At 39.2% G+C, this 19394-nt stretch overlaps 1 protein-coding gene across 1 annotated transcript in view; it reads left to right on the top strand.

Annotated features, from left to right (window-relative positions):
• The window catches only part of stat5a (signal transducer and activator of transcription 5a), a 116874-nt gene that overhangs the window by 25953 nt on the left and 71527 nt on the right, over positions 1–19394 (top strand). Inside the window, 13 exon segments of the mRNA XM_072369564.1 lie at positions 8120–8263; positions 8406–8562; positions 10343–10432; positions 11293–11467; positions 11993–12123; positions 12292–12443; positions 12861–13016; positions 15134–15313; positions 15859–15946; positions 16384–16506; positions 16805–16897; positions 18216–18422; positions 19099–19193. Of these exon segments, the coding sequence (XP_072225665.1) occupies positions 8136–8263; positions 8406–8562; positions 10343–10432; positions 11293–11467; positions 11993–12123; positions 12292–12443; positions 12861–13016; positions 15134–15313; positions 15859–15946; positions 16384–16506; positions 16805–16897; positions 18216–18422; positions 19099–19193 (1775 nt within the window). The 5' untranslated portion in view covers positions 8120–8135.

Genomic DNA, 19394 nt, shown 5'->3' with positions numbered 1-19394 from the left:
GTGAGCATAGCTGTAAAAAGAATAATTATCACCATGTAGGGCTTGGTTCCCAGTGTTTTTACCAAATACTGTGACTCATACAAAGTAGATCTCCAATTGATTATTTAAAAAATGACTCTTTTTAGCATTAGCTCTGCTTCTATAGGCTTTATGTTTTAGAAGTTGCAACATACGCGGTCTTTAGTGAGTATACCTGTAGCTGTATACTTACAGCTGTCCCCTTTTCAGAACAGTAACTTTAAGTAGGTTACGTGGGTTTCTTATACTTTCACAACAACTGTTTGTCTACATGATTACCTCATAAAACCACACTGTATATTTCAGGCCCCCACATATCTTTGCAATACAGTGAAGATAACTGAGTTAACCAGCTGTGAACGTAACCTTTTGTGTGAAACATTTTCTTTCTTAATTAACACCATTATTGTAGAAACTGAGCCCACTGAGCTTCTTAGTTTGGGTTACTGGAAGAGGAACACATTAGTGAGTGCTATTATGAGACACATATTGCAGTAAACATTTTAGATGTTACTGCTCCAGTAAACCTCTTCAGTCAATATGAAACTACATTGATTTCTGTAGCTGTACAGCTTTTTGATTCATCTGTAAAGGCTTTGGGTGAAATATGCTGTTTAGTTGGTATCATCATACTTGAATCTTCTGTCATTATTCAAGAAAAATTATAAATCAGTGCTTTGTATCTTGGGCTTGTTGGCTGTTTGTATCCAATTGTTTAGTAAAATATTACTTACACTTTTCCAGTAAGGTTATATTGGATGAGTATTTTGACTGATAGTGACTGGCTGTGGCCACGGCCATTTTTGTGCAATCGTTCTTCGTAGTGAAATGGTTTTCTTGTTTGAAACCTTGTTTGACCTTGTGAATAATTAACATATGAAGTGCAATTAAAGGCATACTCAATCTTGTAAGTGATGTCTTGTGCTCAGTGTCTTGTGCTTAGAGTTGGCCGCCCTGTGCATAAATTTAGCATATGTTTGCAGAATGAGGACCCATTCGCTCCCTGCACTCGCTCCTATCGCCATGTTTCAGCAACCATAGGTCTTTTGTAATAGCCCTTTTCACATATCAGTTGTTGCTTATCGGCAAAAAATGAAGTTCTCATTTACCTGACACTGTTCGTCCATGGTAATTCACATATGCCAGACAGAGGTGGCTCAGCTTAGTTATGTGTTTACACGCATCAGGCTAGCACGCGGAATCAGCTGAGTGACAACGGTGTCATCGGTTTAAGTTAAGTTAAGTTCTGTGATGCTGGATCGCACTTGCACAAATTGCTGGCTCCGAGGCGATTGGCCTATCAGTGTATCATTGATGCGCTCTCCCAGCTGGAAATGCAAGAGAGGAGTTGTGGGGCAACGGTAGTCTGGGGCCTGCTCGAGGTAGCACATGATGCAGAAATAATACTGTGGAAACTGCTGTGTTTTCTTAATAACATGCTTGGAATAGCAGATGAGGCTCCTTATTGTGTTGATATAAGCATTGCATGTGTCTGTACATAAACACAATAACGGTGTGTTCACATACAGGTCAACAGAAAAGACAGACTCTTGCCATCACACATACATACATGCTCACTCACACAGCAGCAGCAAATGCGTCAGAATACTTGCTGACACATTCATACATTATTTCACTAGAGATTTTCCTAAAGAAGTCCGGAGTGAATGCTGCAGACAATTGCGTTCTCGCATGCCGCTGCTCTAGAACATGCTCCAGCGCATTTGTGCAAACGACTTGCATACTTTGGAAGTAGTGATAAGTCAAGTCACAGAACACATTGTTTGCCTTGACTTTGTGCAATGAGATCCATACAAGGTCTTTACACGTCTCTTTGATGAAATGGTTTAGGCTACAATTGAAAGAGGGACAGTTTAGCTCATTGGTCTCAAATAGCGATAGAGAAAGAGCAAACTTAAACAAAGAAGCAGTGCATTAAGGGTGCCCAGAAGAAGTGAGCCAAGTTCCAGATAGTACAATACAGATGCTCACATATTTGTCTGGAGTTTTATGCAAGCATGTGGGATCCTGATGTTCGGTTTAGAGTGCGGTCAGGATTTAGATTCTTTCTCAGTCGTGATAAACCCTGTCTCTGTGTCATCATGATAGGCGTGGTCCGCACAAGTGAAAAAGTTCTGTCAAGTTCTAAGCTGTGTCAAACATATTCTGATGAGAAAATGAAGCTGACTTTGATATCTTTGCTCAAATTTCTTTGTTTTAAGCGTCGATGACCATTTACAGAACAGCATAGTTGTCCTGCTTTGTCCTAGTAGGCTTAACACAGAGTAGTGTTATTTGGGACAGACCTTTTTGGGAAATGTTTTTAATTCAGTTTTTCATCTCAATTTTCTGAAGAACTTACGATGAAACACCAAAGCAATGAATAGACATCACAGTCTCTTGATGATTTTCAGTTGGCAGACGGTAGTACATCGCTTTGCATCACAGCCCATGTATGATGAAGAGTTAAGACAGACTCAGTGCATTCATTGTTTTTGAGTCAACCAAACACACGGTGCAGTTATTCATGTTTAGATCCCTTTTTATTCCTTTTATCAGACTATAAAAAAAGGGGAAAAAACATGAAATGATGTAATTACGGCCCCTACATGACATCATTAAGTGTGATCATGATAAAATCTACTTAAAGGAAGGTTGCTGGCTGCAGTTAATGTTTAAAGAAGTATGTTGCTATGCTGCCACAGCATCTTTGGATGCGCAACTCCATTATGCGTCCAACCATGTTAAAGTGTCATCAGTGCAGTGGAGTCAAAACCAGGAACCTACATTAGTCATACTAGAAAAAGAGAACCCATCTATTTTCCTTATTAATACCAATAACTTTTAATATATATGTTATACATCTTTTCATATACAATATATGTACACAAAGATAGCAAAAACAAATATCCACTGGTCAGAATTACATTTTGATTTTAAAAACTTCTGTTCTCCACATGGACATTCAAACCAAGCCAGTGATCTAAAATGGATCTAAAAAAATACACTCTGGACCATTTTAGAAAACCAACGTTATCCTAAGTATTATTAGAAATGTAACAGATCATAATTAACTCAAACTGATTTTAATTGCACTTGTTCAAAGGAGTCATATGTCCTTTTTAACAAGCTGCACACTTTCCTGAGGTCTTTTTAAAGTAAATGAGACAAATGCCGTCTTCTCACCTCTGGTAAAGCAACACTCCTCAGATCAAGCTGTTATGTGGGAGCAGAGTGGGAAGCAGGCTCTCACTCCACCTCTTACTCCGCCCCTCTTCCTGGGATTTTGACACCAAACGGCATCTCACTTTCATGACAACTGCTGAGCGAAGTCAAGGAGAAAGAAAGTTTGTAGAACAGAACATAACTGTCTTTGAGAGAACTGTGCAATCGTCTCAGTTTGAACTGGAATCAGACCCTGAGCAAGAAGGAGCCCCTGAATAAGTTCAACCATCAAGCCTTCAACTGGACATTGGTGAATGCTTCGTTTTTGTGTGTTTATGGCTGAGGAAACACTGTCTTGCAGACTCTCGTACAACCAACTGCAAGTGATTTGAGTTTATGTCATACTGTATGGTTCAGTATGTTAACAAAACATTAGCCTTACAATAAACCTTATGCTCGCAGGTGCAGGTTGACCAAATTAACATGATTATTAAACTAAGGAAGCATTCAGTTAGTAAAGTAGAGAAATATCCATAGTGTCAGTTTTCCATAGAGTAACCATCATAACTTCCTCAGAGGTGGAGGTGGGGTGAACTTGACAAGCGATGTAACTTTCCAGAGTTCTTTCAGATTTTAGTTGTTGACTTCAGACACCCAAATATCATCTTTTCATATTTTTTTAGTGAAAACAGATTTGTGTCCACATGTCCAACATCTATATGGCTTCTGTTGTTTGCCCATAAGTATTCTTACTGCAGCAGCTTCAGAATCCATTCATAGTATTGTTAAGGGAGCTTTACCTATGTATCCTCAGCCTGCATACGCAAAATAATAAAAATAACGCAAAATAGTAAGTTTACATGTCCAAGAGAACCTTGAATAAACAGAAATCTGTTCAATGGACTTTCTATTTTGCCCTTCTCTCAACCCCTTGTTGGACTTTTTGTTAATGCCCTTGTGAAAATAGATTGCTTCCTCAGAAACACCCAAGGTTGACTCACTTCCTCTTTTTGATCTCTTTCTTTTCTTTCTTTCTTTCTGTCTTTCTTTCTATGGTTTTCTCTCTCTCTCTCTCTCTCTCTCTCTCTCTCTCTCTCTCTATCACTGTCTGTCTCAGGTTTGTGGCGCTCCACTTTAGAGTTTCCTGCTGTTACATTGTAACACAGATCTGAAGGTAAGGTTGATTTACAAAGTCATTTTTCTTACTCTTTAGAAAAGTTTGTGATGAAATGGGTAGCATGTTAAAGAGTGGAACGTTTCTTGTGCATGTCGTTAAAGGATAAAGACACACCTGCCAGTTTTCTCGTTTGCCTCAGATTCATGTCAGGACATTTGGAAGTTGTGAATACAGTGAAACAATTAGTGAGAATTATCTAATTTTCCTCATGGAGGTGGGCAAACAGCACCTGGAGCCCCCACCTTTAATGGCAGATAAAGAACCAATCAGATGAGCAAACAGCAGTTTTTTCTGCTGCCTTTTGGCAACACAATAAATGTTTTATTATTCAGCTCCCAGCAGTTCCGTGTGGGCCTATTTGTGTGTCTGTGTGATGCAGGATGGTGCAGAAACTACACCCACAGTGGGTGTCACAAACAGAGCTGGTAGAAAAGTTTCATGCTCTTCCTGTTGAGTTCCTCCTCCAATCAGCTTATAGTTTGAGTGCTGATGCTTGCTGCTGATTCCCTCACAGATAAAATGTGGAGGATATACATTTGAATTAAACTTAATGCTGTTGTGCAGTTGTGTGATTAGGTCTTCTTTTGCTGTTTTCTTCATTTACACAATCAATGTCAGCAATGTTGATGTTGTCTTTGTGTGGTTACAACCAGCCATTTAATGCATTTACCAAATTAATAAAACTGAGGCTAACTTAAGTTTTGTTAAGTATTATTTTTAACTGTCTAGACAGGTACATTACAAACTTGAGATAATCTTTTTTTGGAAGTGGCAGACTGTATTTTTTACTTGAAACATAGTAAATTATAGATTTAAATCAATGAAGTAATGATGTGCGCTCAGTGTCTATGCACTTCATGACACACGTACAAATTTACATTCGCATTAAAATGTGTAATATATTTACTAACACCATAACATCCATCCTTGCTTACATTTGAACCATTTGTTTTATTTCATAAGTGCAGACAAAGTCCTTTTTATTGTAGTACTTGCAAATCCCTTAAAATCAACTGCCAAATGCAGCTGGTGTGATTTAAGCACTGAGTTTACTGAAGCCATCTGTCAGGCCTTGTGGATCAAACCTTGGGGTGGGGGGACTTGCCCATGGAAGTTTTGACCACCTTAGCAGAATGACTGTGCCTACCTTCTGATAACTAAACTGTAGTCAGTCTCCAGTGGATAAGAACATGCTGGAAAGTCAAGGGTTGAAGCTCAGGACTCATTTAGAGTGATATGTGTGCAGGGGCATTAGCATAGCCTCCCAGGATTAGTGTCTAAAGACGTAAATACCAGTGGAATTACCTTTCTGAGCTTATTTCACCTTGTTGGATAACTACATATAGTAAGTGAACTTGTGTCCAGCTACAGTGTGTGGCGTAAATTTGTGACATGACACACTTTGCCTGGGATCACATGACAAGGAAAAGATTTTTGAGTTTTACATGAATTTGATCTAATATTTAGCACGCTAATGGTTCATTAAACAGATGCCTGAAAGTCACGTGTGTAAGTCATGGGAGCCTCTGTAAAATGAGGATAATTATTTATATTCAAGGAAACACTTTCCTGTTTTTTTTATGTGGTACTTTAACTATGACTAAGTGCACATTCTCAAGTTACTGTACACTTCAATTATGGCCTTGCCTCTTTTCTTAAAGAGTAACTGAGGGGAAGGGAAAGTCTCTTCTGGCAGTGCCTTGTGAGTAATGTGGATCTTATAAACTAGGGGTAGGATTAAGCAAATGAGCTACAGAGAAATAAAGTGAGGAGATATGACAGAGACACAATGTTAGGGTGATCATTTCTACGTCATTGCTGTGTTGATGTAAAGATGCTATGTGTGGGCTTTGTTTATACCAGCTATGTATACACTGTTACACAAAAGATGTACACACTGTCAGGCAGAACCTCTGACACCACAAGCTTCTACAAATGCACGCATGGTCACACAAATACTCACAAACGTACACCACAAACTTCCCGCACACTCATATCTCTCAGTGTTTTACTGACAGTGACTGTGCCACTTTTGAGAAGGGCGAGTGGGTGTGTTGACTGGAAACAAGTAGCAGTGACCCAAGACGTAGTATTCATGGCGAAGCCAGTTTAAGCCCTTAACGTGTTCAGAGTAAGGAGACCTGAGCAGCTCAAACATTATTAGCCTGGAGCTGCAGTTAAAGAGTGAACAGAGAGAAAATGTAAGCAAGTTGGAGTATGTGGGGAAGTCCGGTTCTTTGGTTTTTAACTGAGTTTAATCTTCATGTGCTGTGTCAAAAAAAGAAAAGAGAAATCTAGTTAAAATATCATTTTTTTGTTAAAAAATGATTTTGTATGAACAGGTAAAAATCTTCACCAATGAAGATGACGACAATGACGGGCTCTGTGTAATTAAAATAATAGTCCTAATATTCTGAAAATGAAATAGGAATGGACTGCAATTTTATAGCACATTTATAGTCTTGTGGGGGTGGCAATGACTGAACCACCAAAGTTCTAATTTGCGGATGAGTGCTTTACCTCCTTAACAAGTTTACATCTTTCTTACATCTTACACAGCTTCTCGCTCCTCTGAATTATTTCTGATTCCCTCTGAGCAGAGACTCTTTTCATCACGCTAATTGTCTGGGATGAGAAGCCACACACAGAGCTACTTTTGAGTGTGTCCTGACAACACTTTGCAGTTGGGGGTGGTGTGAGAAATGACAACATATTTAAAATGTTTTGAAATAACATTATGCAAGTTCCAACACGACATTTTGCCCTTTGACCTTTCTCCACAAGTTAAAGAGTCAGGCAGCATGTGTGAGCAGATGGGCTCTCTGTGCTTGAAATGTGGCAGTGCTGCAACCATGACTTTAGCTGTTTTTTTTTCTCTAATGCTGCTGTGCTGAAATTTTCTAAACATTACTTTGGGAGGTAAATGCAAGAGTTCAAATGTCCAAATCAGTCTGACCAGACTTTGTCCAGAGTTAATCCTGCCAGCTCCCTAGCATTGCCTGTGGATGAGAGCAAAGATCAAGTAATTGTTCTGAGAATTCACGCCAAGCAAGCATGTGTGCCGCCGATGTTTACTGCATCCTGCTCTTTTCTGCTAGCTTGTAAATTGCTTTCCATCCTTTTGTTTATATTGTGTATAAATCCAGCATCAATGATAAAATGAAAAAACAATCATTACAGATAAGTCAGTGGCCTTGTCTGCCATCTTTAATGTGTTGTGAACAAATCAGCTCTTTGCCGCATGTCCTGCCTTCTGGAGTATTTCTAGTTGATAGAGTGCGTGTCTGATAGACAACAGCCTGCTGTCTGGCACATAAGTGAAAGGGCATAAAATCATTTTGAAAGGTAAGAAATTAGGAGTAGGGTAACTATGGAATATGGTTGTATGTGTCCATTGGGGTAAACCTGAGATATTTAGCAATGATAACCCACAAAATGGTGAGTTAAGGAGTGGGTCAAGTTCTATACATGAAACATCTTGAAGCATGCTGCAAAACCAACCTGTTAAAGCTAATCAGAAACATAAGCTGTATGGTAGGGTGCACGTTTATTGCTTTCACTGCACACCATCTCAGCAGCTTGATAAAACTGTCACTGCTGATTTCTGCAGTTATCATTTCAGCATCTGTCAAATTTTCTAATTACTACATTGAGGTCACCAGAGATTCAAATGTTTCTCATCACTTATCATACCTTTATTTCCTCTGGTCTTAAAACAGTGTTCTTGACTTTACACTCAGTAACCAAAACCTTTAACAGCTTCAGGGTTTTCAAGATGGCAGTGTGGATCCAGGCCCAGCAGCTTCAGGGAGATGCCCTGCACCAGATGCAGTCGCTGTACGGTCAGCACTTTCCCATTGAAGTGCGACATTATCTGTCCCAGTGGATAGAGGGCCAACTCTGGTGAGTTTCTTTGCTGCTCATTTAATTTGTCCATTTTCATATTTAAGAGTTTATTCAATCATGTGTGTGTATTTATGCAGGCTTCTGCGTTTCTTCTGTGGGTCTTGTGTGTGTGTGTGTGTGCATGCATGTGTGGTGTTAGGGATGCCATAGACCTGGAGAACCCACAGGAGGAGTTCAAGGCTAAACGCCTGCTTGATAGTCTGATACAGGAGTTGCAAAACAAGGCTGAGCACCAGGTCGGAGAGGATGGCTTCCTGCTTAAAATCAAACTGGGACACTACGCTAGCCAGCTCAAGGTGAGTTGTATCAGTACAGCATCCCTAGGAAAACATGTTACCTCATCTGTGATAGTCCAGGTACCAGATGTGCGCAACATGTGTTGGACCCCGTGTATACAAATAATAGGCAAGGGATGAGAGCTACACAGATACTCCTAGAACTGGAGTTACATAATGATATTTCAATTAAACTAAAGTTATTATCCTACATGGCATGGTAGCTAAACTAAGTTTAAAATAGACAGTTGCTGTAAGTTCTAAGTTCTGTAGACAAAACAGAGGCTTTGTCTTGATATCAAGATGGAGCAGCCTGCAGATATGATTTTGCAGCATTTTTGCCTTACATGTTTTAATTTGTTGGATATTTATAGGATTTGTTACTTCTTTCTAATAAATAATGGAGCTGCCCTTGTCCCACATTATAACAACAGTATCAACATATTACATGCAGATTTTCAAACATATTGAATCTCTTTCTCTACTCAAACAACAGCACAATTAAAATTAGTTCATTTAAAGGATTTTTTTTGCCTTTTTTTCTTTTTAAGTGGAGTCTTATGAAGTAGTTGAGGTAATAGAATTATAGTAGAATGATTCGTTTCTAACCTGCTGTCAGTGCAGTATGAGTTTGAAGTAGCCTATTAGGGAGGACGCCCATACACAGAAGAGATATCTTAAAAAAAAGAAGAAAGAAATCTTTATCGTGGTTAGCATCAGTTATTTACTTTGTCACTACCTTTCTCAACAGACTCAACAGACAAACTAAAAGCTTTTCTGATTGCTCTCTACTGCAGATAAAATACTAATTATTCTGTCCTTCACAGAACCTCACTTTCAGAAAAGAAAACCATCTGAATTTCCCTTTAACTAAAAGTCAACAGTGTGAACACACAACATATTTACACTTCATACAAAGTGATATAATCTGTAAACACAAGACACCTGGGAAATCTTGTTGACCAGACTCGACTGCCAAAGACCAAAACAGACCAGACCTGTAATAACTATAGCTTTCAGTTATGCATGAGCTTTATTATGAAAGACATTTATTTCGACTGATCCCACTGCCTCTTTTTTTTCAGCACAATGCTTCAGTCGTTTACGATGAAACAACATGATAAGACAGTGTTTACAATGCACAACTATTGCACACCAGCTTTGTTGTAAGAGTTATTAGAAAGAGCACACACCATACAAAGTGCTGAGAACCGGTTGTATCTACTAGATACACTAGAGAAAAGCACAAGTGAGTGCTGAGGTAGCCAGCCAGCGCTGCTATTTATGATCTAACACCCTGCTGACAGATGCGTTCCTCTGTTTGTCTTCTCCCCTCCATGAAATCAGATAGATTAAAAAGGGGGAATGCAGATGAACTTGAATATTGAGTAGTTCTTCTTTAACATAATGTGATATCCAAACTAACACTGCAATGACAACAATGAAATATTGTGCTTTCAGTCAAAGGAGAAATCAACCACACTATCAGTAACGGACTCAAAACAGCATTTTAAAACAAAAAGTGAAACAGCAATTTGATAAACTACTCGTCAGTAAAAAAAAAAAAATATCACAGTAATACATAACAGCTTAACTGTGTGTACGGGAGTGACTCATGTCCCTGAAGTGCGCCACGCTGGGTCTCATTAGGCTAATGGGTTTTAGCATGTCTGCAGCGTTGGCTCCAGAACTTACCAAGCTTCTTTGATGCAACTAAATTGGTGTGTCCTGTGTGCCACGCTGCTTGGCTCGTCAGAAGCTAACAGGCCTTAACAAAGCTCATGTGCTCCTTGTCTTTCAGAGCACGTATGACCGCTGTCCTCTGGAGTTGGTCCGATGTATCAAACACATCCTCTACACAGAGCAGAGGCTTGTCAGAGAGGCTACAAATGTAAGTCAGCTACATGTGTGTGCTGCAAATTGTATGTTCAAGCTGTCACTTGCAGACAACCCTACATGCAATATTCACTTTAGAGCCTGTACTGAGCCTGATAACACAAATGCTAACATAATGGTGTTTGATTCAGAGATTGTGTAAATGGGTATCTATTGTCGGTTTCATCTATTGAACAAATGTCCAAGGATTAGAAGCATCATTATGAGTGGATGAGTAGATCATACAATACCATATGAATCCACTCATCCTTATGGTAAAATGGTCTCTAAAACAAACACTTTGTGGTCTCCATTGTAAATATGTCATATAAAGGGAAGTGAAAAATAGGAGTAAACTATTTCACAGTTTATAACATGCTCTTTGTTATAAAACCATGCAGTGTGTAAAACATCTGACTCTCAGCAACTCCTGTGGTGAATTGATTTTCAGTCACAACATGCCTTTTCTATTAGTGGAATATATTTGGACTGACTGAATTTCACCCTGTTCATTCTGAACCTTTGGGGCACCATGGTGCACTCTGTCTACCCTTAAGTGTCCATGCAGTCTCCTTGCATATGCACATCCATCAGTTTTCAGAGTCATCCCACTATTCACTTTTGGTCATTGGGGATTTTGTTGTCAAATTGCCCAAATCCTACAAAGAGTTTATGGATCATATCCAGCTTACTTTTTCTTCCTGACGGATATCTCCAGAATCTCACCTTTCAGCTCATCGGTGTCCAGCTATTTCCATCAACAACCACCATAAACAATCAAATATACAGTCATTGTACAGGACAATGAAACACCAGTCACACTCCCTAAACCTGCTTTTTTCTCTATCTCTATGAATTCCATATTGCAACTCTTAGTCAAGTTCTCCAGTGGGCGGGATGATGGACAGCATGTCTCAGAAATATCAACAGATAAATCAAGCTTTTGAGGAGCTTCGCCTGCTTACCCAAGACACTGAAAATGACCTGCGCAAGCTCCAGCACAACCAGGAGTACTTCATCATTCAGTACCAGGAGAGCCTTCGCATCCAGGGTAAGACCAGACGACCTGCATGTCATTATTGCTGCTCTGATTTGCATGAATTAATGAATTGACTGACTAAAATGAGAGCTGGTAATGAGTGGCTGGCATGTCAGAGGTTATTGAGAAATTGATAGAAGCGAAAAAGGTTTAAGCCTCAGGTGGTTTGGTATGCAGCTTGACTAAATTCTAACTGTTCCTTGTTTAATCAAGTTGAAGATAATTTAAAGGTTGATATATGTTACAGCATTTCATAGTTTTAAACATTTCAGTTTAAACTATATGTATAAAAAGATTGTGACATATGCTTTTGACAGCTATCTGAATAGTTCCTATGCTAAGCAATTCAAATAAAAAAGCACAAGCTTTGATTACTTAGAAGCTTTTCCACACGAGTTGCAGTGATCAACTCTAAGTTCTGTGCTACCTTAGAAGAAGCTCTCCTGGGACAGTTTTTCCTTAAGCAGGATGTCCAGGGAAAAAAAATGTATCTGTTCTCGATTTTGTCAGTGTTTCACTTGTCCCCAACCCCCTTAGCTCAGCTGACCAGCCTTGCCACGCTGCCCCCTGCTGACCGTCAATTACGGGAGCCCGCCCTTCTCAGCAAGAGAGCCACTGTGGAAACATGGCTGACGAGAGAGGCCAACACACTACAGAAATATAGACTGGTGAGACTTACTCAGGAAAAACACACTCTATGTTGTTTATACATTTTCAAAGAGTGTAAATCAATTTCTTTGTATTTATTGTGGGTCGGCATGCATAGATCCACGATTGTGAATGAGCTTCTGCTTTTTTTTTTACACCCTGTATGCATCTCATATGGTTGTTTGCAGGACCTGGCAGAGAAGCACCAGAAAACATTGCAGCTGTTGAGGAAACAGCAGACCATCATTCTGGATGACGAGTTGATCCAGTGGAAGAGACGGCAACAGCTGGCAGGCAACGGGGGCCCACCAGAGGGAGGCTTGGACATCCTTCAGTCCTGGTGAATATTTTTCCACCTCCCACTGAGAGCACAGGTAGTAGACTCCCTCGTAAAGCAAAAGGGTCACAAAGTTATGAGCCGGCAATGAGCTACCACTGGGTTTATTTCCAAAGTTTATTGGCTCTTAATAAGAGAGATTTACCCAACAGCGAGAGGCTGATATTTCTTGCTTATTGGCGTCTTATTCCTGATGTTCTTATTTTCCCTCTGCTTCTTTTTTTTTCAGTATAAAAGTCACCTATTCAATCAGAACATGCAGTGTTATTTTGAACTACCCTGTTGGTACATTGTATGTTTGTCTTTGACAGCAAATTTCTACTGATTTGGATGAGAAAAACCACTGACCATGTTTTTGTAAGTCAGTCTGACTTGTGTGTGTGTCTTTTGCATTGTGTTGTGTTGCTGGGTACATGTCAGGTGTGAGAAGCTGGCAGAGACTATTTGGCAAAATAGGCAGCAGATTCGAAAGGCAGAGCACCTCAGACAACAGCTGCCCATCCCTGGACCTATTGAAGAGCTCCTAAATGAACTCAACAGTACTATTACAGATATCATCTCAGCTTTGGTCACCAGGTATGTGTCTTTTAAGTCTTCTGAACTTGTTAAAGCTAAAACTTTACTAAACAAAAGCATTGCCTTGTTTCATTGATGAAGGTCAGTATAGATTTGAAGCCTTCACATCGTAAGAAGATTGTAAGCATGGTTTGTACACTTGTAATTGCTCTTTCCTGCACATATTTTAGGCCTTCATGCAAGTAAGTCCTACTTACACAATTAGTTTCAGGCTTTTGGTCAGCAGAGACAGAGAGATATCATGTCTGCCTTAAATTAAATTACTCAGGTATTCAGATTATCCTTCTAATGAATTAATCCACACGATAAAAGCTTGTGGATGTTTGTTTGTGCTTAGTCATAGGGAAGGTCAGCTAAAGTCAAAATGTTTTCTCATTATAAAATTGTAACCTGGAGAATTTCTTGTTTGATTTGTATAAACTCAGCAAGTGCAGTTTACTACATTCACTAAGCTAACACTTTTTCAATAAAGAGAAGCCATACAGTGCATCCAAACAAAAGTTGCACTGCATCATTATAATAGTCAGAGATTTGTAAAAGACTCATGACTCACTGCAAATGTGTCGAGAGCATAAGGATGCAGGTTAAATCCACCTAAAGACATCTATGGAGACTACCAGCATGCGTTGTGTAAGAACTTAAAGGAAAGCAAGGGTACATGCAAGTTGTTTCAGTCCATTACTGTAGTCACCGAGGGCACATCTGCCAGGGCCTTTGAGCTCCTCAGCATCTCTGAGCAAGAGTACTCTGAAGTTTTTGACAGCATCTTCTCTCACTTTCCCAAAGAGTAGTCCCTACAGGGACCCATTACACACTGAGAATTCATGTCACTGTCACAACAATTTCTGATTGGCTTTGGACAAGCCTGTGACCAAACAGTAATGCACCGTTTTTACACATAGAACAAATACAGGATAATGTCTTCAGTAGATTTCCCACATAGCCCAAGAGGTCTCACACTGAGAAAGGTTGAATGCTTACTTCTCAGCACCACTTAGTTCAGTCACAGATCAGAAGGTTTTAAGGTTTATACCAACCAAATGTTTTTGTTTCCAAGGTCCCTCTGAGCCTGAGGGATTACTTATTTTGTTGTGTTTGCTGCTGTTTCCCTTCTTGCCCTCTTTAATGTTGTGTTGCAGTAATCAGAAATCATACAGTCAAAAATAGAAGCCAACTTTAGAGAAAGCAATTGTTATGCCTTATTGGTTAACTGATTACATTTAAGGGCATTTTCAAAGATTAACGCTCTTAAACTTGCAGCAGGCACTCTTGAACATATCATCTCTGACATTGCACAGTTTGCATCACACATTCAGATCTGGTTGTCTCTTGAAATCCTTGATGAAATTTCTCAAATTATTGATAAAATTGCAGATGATGGAAATCAAATACATAAAGGTTGGGCAGTCAAATGAACCATTACAACTATTTAAAAAAATACCTCAAGCTAAAGCTGTTGCTAGAATATGAACTAATAAAACTCTGATTGAAAGAAAATGACATGGGTGTTGTGTGGTGTACAGCAAGATGGTTGGAGCTCTTCTGAATGAGCTTCATAATCTGTACGAGGTTAGAGCTGTGAAAACGGCCACGTCAATTTTGACTATTAAGGGTTAAGGTTTGTTCCTGCATGTCACTGATATAATCTGCCAAGATGTAGGACAAATAGACTCAAAAACTCTTTCATCCAACTGCCATGTATTTCTTTTTCATGTATTTTTAATTTATGTTCTTTATTTATTTTCTGATTATCCCTTTTGTGGTGATGACTGATTTATTGGTTTGTTTGTGCAAAATGTTCAGCAGTTATCCTCTCTTGGATGTGTGTTATTTATTCATCTGTGTTTATATGCTTTTTTTCCCTTTTTTTAATGCACTGACTGGGTGACCATCTTTCATTTCGTTGTACATGCTACAATGACAATAAAGATGTAATTGAGTGATTGAATTGAAATCACTCAACTTCTGCATTTGCAGCAAAGCCTCGTTTTGGTCTAGAATTGATCTTACATATTGTTTTTACATGATGCTGGCCTTAAGAAAGCTAAGCCAGCCACTAATCATGCTTTTGTGCTGGTGTTCACTCCAGTTGTATCTCTTTTTTTGTGTGTCCACAGCACCTTCATCATTGAGAAACAGCCTCCACAGGTTCTAAAAACCCAAACCAAGTTTGCCGCCACGGTGCGCCTGCTAGTGGGTGGAAAATTAAATGTGCATATGAACCCTCCACAAGTCAAAGCCACCATCATTAGTGAACAGCAAGCCAAGGCCCTGCTGAAAAATGAGAATACAAGGAAGTAAGTGGAGTGCACCCTCTTCTGTCTGTGTGAATATAAAAACTTTTAAGTAGAAAATTAGAAGGAGTTTTAGACCTTCTACAGGATTGTCCCAGGAAGCACTCTGGCCAAGTGTGTTTCACAGACCTCACCACAGAGACATGACTGGAACTTGAACAATGCCTCAGAGGAATCTATGGTGTGCATACAGAATCCACTTTTAGCCTGTTTTGCAGGCTCATTCCACATTCATCAAGACTTAAAGAAACCACCCAAACTGTGGGTCAGCTAGACAGCTGGTGGGAAAATGGGTGAGCAGTTCAACAGCTCAGCCATCATCTGCTCTGTTTCATCTACTGTAAGCAGCTTGCAAAGAGAGATCTGCTTGATGTTACTGATTAAGAAAAGATGGAAATGGTGATAGTTACACGTTCCAATTATGGAGTAATTAAGTGTGAACATGATTCTTGGAATCGACATCAGTGTAATATGGATAAGAATATATTTCTCGGCACTGCAGTGAAAAAAGAACTAATTGACTCTATCCTCTTTTGTCTCTTTGTCAGTGACAGCAGTGGAGAAATTCTTAACAATAACTGTGTGATGGAGTACCATCAGACTACAGGCACTCTCAGTGCACACTTCAGGAACATGGTAAGTGCGGCTTCACGGTCTAGATGAGCACATTATTTTATCATTATATTATATATTATATATATATATATTATATATTATATTATTATTATATGAGGCCTGCCAGAACAAGTCTGCTCCGTGGAGACCCCAATCCTTAACCCAGAGAATAAAAATGATCCTCTGACAGGTCTGAGGTAGTTGTAGAAGCACAATGATATACATAGTATTACTTTGTGCGTACTGCATAATCACATGACAATGCTCAAGCCTCAGTCTGCCGCTACATATCATAAATGTTGTTAACAACAATGCCCAAGAGCTCTCCCATGGATTATTTAGATGTCAGCCCTGTTTTCCATGTAGTGAAATACATATACGAGCAGTGTGTTTTTGATTTGCATAATGATCACATGCCAATATACACTAAATATTCTTTCACATCTTCTTTCATGTAGTCTTTAAAAAGGATCAAACGGTCAGATAGACGAGGAGCAGAATCGGTCACTGAAGAGAAGTTCACCATTCTATTTGAGTCGCAGTTTAGTGTTGGAAGCAATGAGCTTGTCTTTCAAGTTAAGGTAAGCACATGGACACAGAGGAATAAAAATGCTGCCTATTCTTACTACTGGGATTGCAAACATCTGTTTATGCATACAAAAGCTTTAGCATCTTATATGACACATGCTGAGCTGTGTGTGCACTATGAAAACAAAATCAAGTCTTCATCAATCTTTATTTTATTTCCTAAAAATATCTTCTGTTTACAGTTAAATTATAGAAATGTAATAGACATTGTATTTCTTGCAGTAAGTGCATCATTTATTGTCACAGCAATTCTCTACTAATCTGATGGCCTCTGTTTTTTTCTCTGAACAGACACTATCACTTCCTGTAGTAGTGATTGTTCACGGTAGCCAAGACAATAATGCCACAGCTACCGTTTTGTGGGACAATGCTTTTGCAGAGCCGGTGAGTTAATATTTGTGTGTGTGTATGTCTGTCTGTGTTAAAAGTCTTGTGTGGAGATGGCATTTTTTATCTTTGCACTCATTTAAATGTTTACGAAACATCTAGCACGTAAAAATCTGTGCATCATTTACGTGTGATTTTCAGCTTAGAGACAATTCTCTCAACACAAAGACACTCCTAAACACACTGTAAAGTTTCTCATAAGGCTCATAAGGTTTCTCATAAGAACTATCTGCTTTCAGACAGTTCTTGTGTTTGAGAAAATACAACCCCTATTCCAAAAATGTTGGGGGGCAAAAAACAAGAAGTAAATCTCATACATTAATATTTTTGAGACTTGCTTCTCATAAACCAACAAATGCTGTTAAATCCTTGATTGATAGGCGATTCTACCTTCTCAACATTCTTTTGTTGTTCTGTACATTGTCTGATGCACCAAACATGTTCAGTTGGAGAAAGGTCTGAATTGCAGAGCAGTCAGTATTAGGTTTTGCATTGTCAAGATGTCTGAATGGGAGCAGATGTTGCTCTAAGACATGTATAAACCAGCACTGTTGGTGTCATCCCAGCTGTGGGATTTCCATAGGTACTGATGCACCCCCATACTATCAGAGATGTAGGCTTTTTAATTGAGTGCTGATAACAAGTTGGATGGTCCTTCTCCTCTTTTGTACAGAAGACAAGAATTTCAGATTTTGATTTGTCAGTTTTCCACTATTAAAACAATGTAGTCCACTATTAAGTGGACTACATTGTTTCTGCACCATGTTCTTCTTTGCATGATAGAGCTTTAACCTGCATCTGTTGATGGCATGTTCACAAACTGATTTCTGGATGTGTAGCTGAGCTCATATAGTGATTTCCATGTCAGAATCATGTCTGTTTTTAATGCAGTGCTGCCTGAGGACCTGAAAATTACAAGCAACCAACTGAATTTCAGTCGTGTCCCCTGCATACAGAAACATCTCCAGATTCCGTACTGTAGATTGCTGGAATATTCAAAGCTATCATTCTTGTCTGAAATATTGTACAGTAAATGTCCAAATCACTTGATCTAAAGATTTGCTCATGCTCAATAGAGTAAGTCATAAATTATTTGACTGATAACTGATGAATGTTCTTTAAGATAAATACGCAGAAATGAAACTCTTAAAGTGTGATTGATTAATGAAGAGTCAATGACGTAGTAAAAAAGATATATCTGAAAGTAGCTTTGTGTATTGATTCATGTGTTCGTGTAAGTATATTTTACCACTCCTGCCTTCCTCTCTTCCGCAAAACTCATCTTAGTTCTCTGCTTTCTCTTTTGTGCATGCAGGGACGGGTGCCTTTCCTTGTGCCAGATAAGGTGCTTTGGCCTCAGCTGTGCGATGCCATCAACATGAAGTACAAGGCAGAGGTGCAGAGCAACCGAGGCCTGTCTGAGGAGAACCTGGTCTTCCTGGCTCAAAAGGCCTTCAGCAGTTCCAGCAACAATCCTGACGACTACCGGAGCATGACGATGACCTGGTCACAGTTTAACAGGGTGAGCACTCGTGATTCTTCATGCCAACATGAAGCTTTCATAAAAAGAATTCTATTTATTATCTCTTGACGCTAATGGATTTGTTATAATGATGCACTTAGAGATGTTTTTCTCCTCCATACATTTTTGAAAAGCCCACAGGCCAGTTTCCATAAGATGTGCTTGTTTTTCAAGCATGTGAAGTGTTTGCTGTTACTATGATATTCATACATAAAAATATTTCCTGCTTCATTTGTGGCATCCCTACAGCACTAATCTGTGGTCAACTTGAGAACGCCTCATCTTCATCTTAATGGGCCTGTTTGTCCACATAGAAAATGCTGGAGGCCTCATTTTCTGGCTCAAAGTAGCCGTTGAAGGCAGAAAATGCACTTCCATTGACCACACACCATTATTCTTATTAGATAACAGGAACATTATGTGTCAGTCGTTTCACAATTTTGGGTAAAGGCTACAGATGCATGAACAGCAATAGCTAGTCACACAACTTGTACATTCTGCTGCAAACTTTATTAAATCATAAATGCAACTGGTTTGACTGAAATGGTTGAAGAGAAGTTGTGGATTTGAGCACTTGTTGACTTGATGGAAAGGAAAAACATTTTAAAAGATGTCGGTTTAAGTCCTGTGTGCTTTTTGAGAAAAATGTTTTCCTGAAGACCATATCCTTCTGCAGGAAAGCTTGCCAGGAAGGAACTTCACATTTTGGCAGTGGTTTGATGGTGTGATGGAACTCACGAAAAAACATCTAAAACCACACTGGAATGATGGGTGAGGAATGTGTAGAAGGTTTTGTTTTCTCATTTTCAATGTTTGGCTAAACGGAACAATAAAATCAGTACAGTAACTCTTTTTTTTCAATTTGATAATTGAACTGCATGGTCTGTGAAAGTCAGTGTTTTCCATCTTGAAATCAAGGTGAAAGAAAGGAAAAAGTAAGCAGTGACAGTGAAGGAAATCAGACATTTCTAT

Source organism: Leuresthes tenuis, unplaced genomic scaffold (genome assembly GCF_036924035.1).
Source record: "Leuresthes tenuis unplaced genomic scaffold, fLeuTen1.0.hap1 SCAF_17, whole genome shotgun sequence".
Lineage (NCBI taxonomy): Eukaryota > Metazoa > Chordata > Actinopteri > Atheriniformes > Atherinopsidae > Leuresthes > Leuresthes tenuis.
Note: the sequence above shows the minus strand (reverse complement) of the source record. Positions and strands in the feature narration are given on the sequence as shown.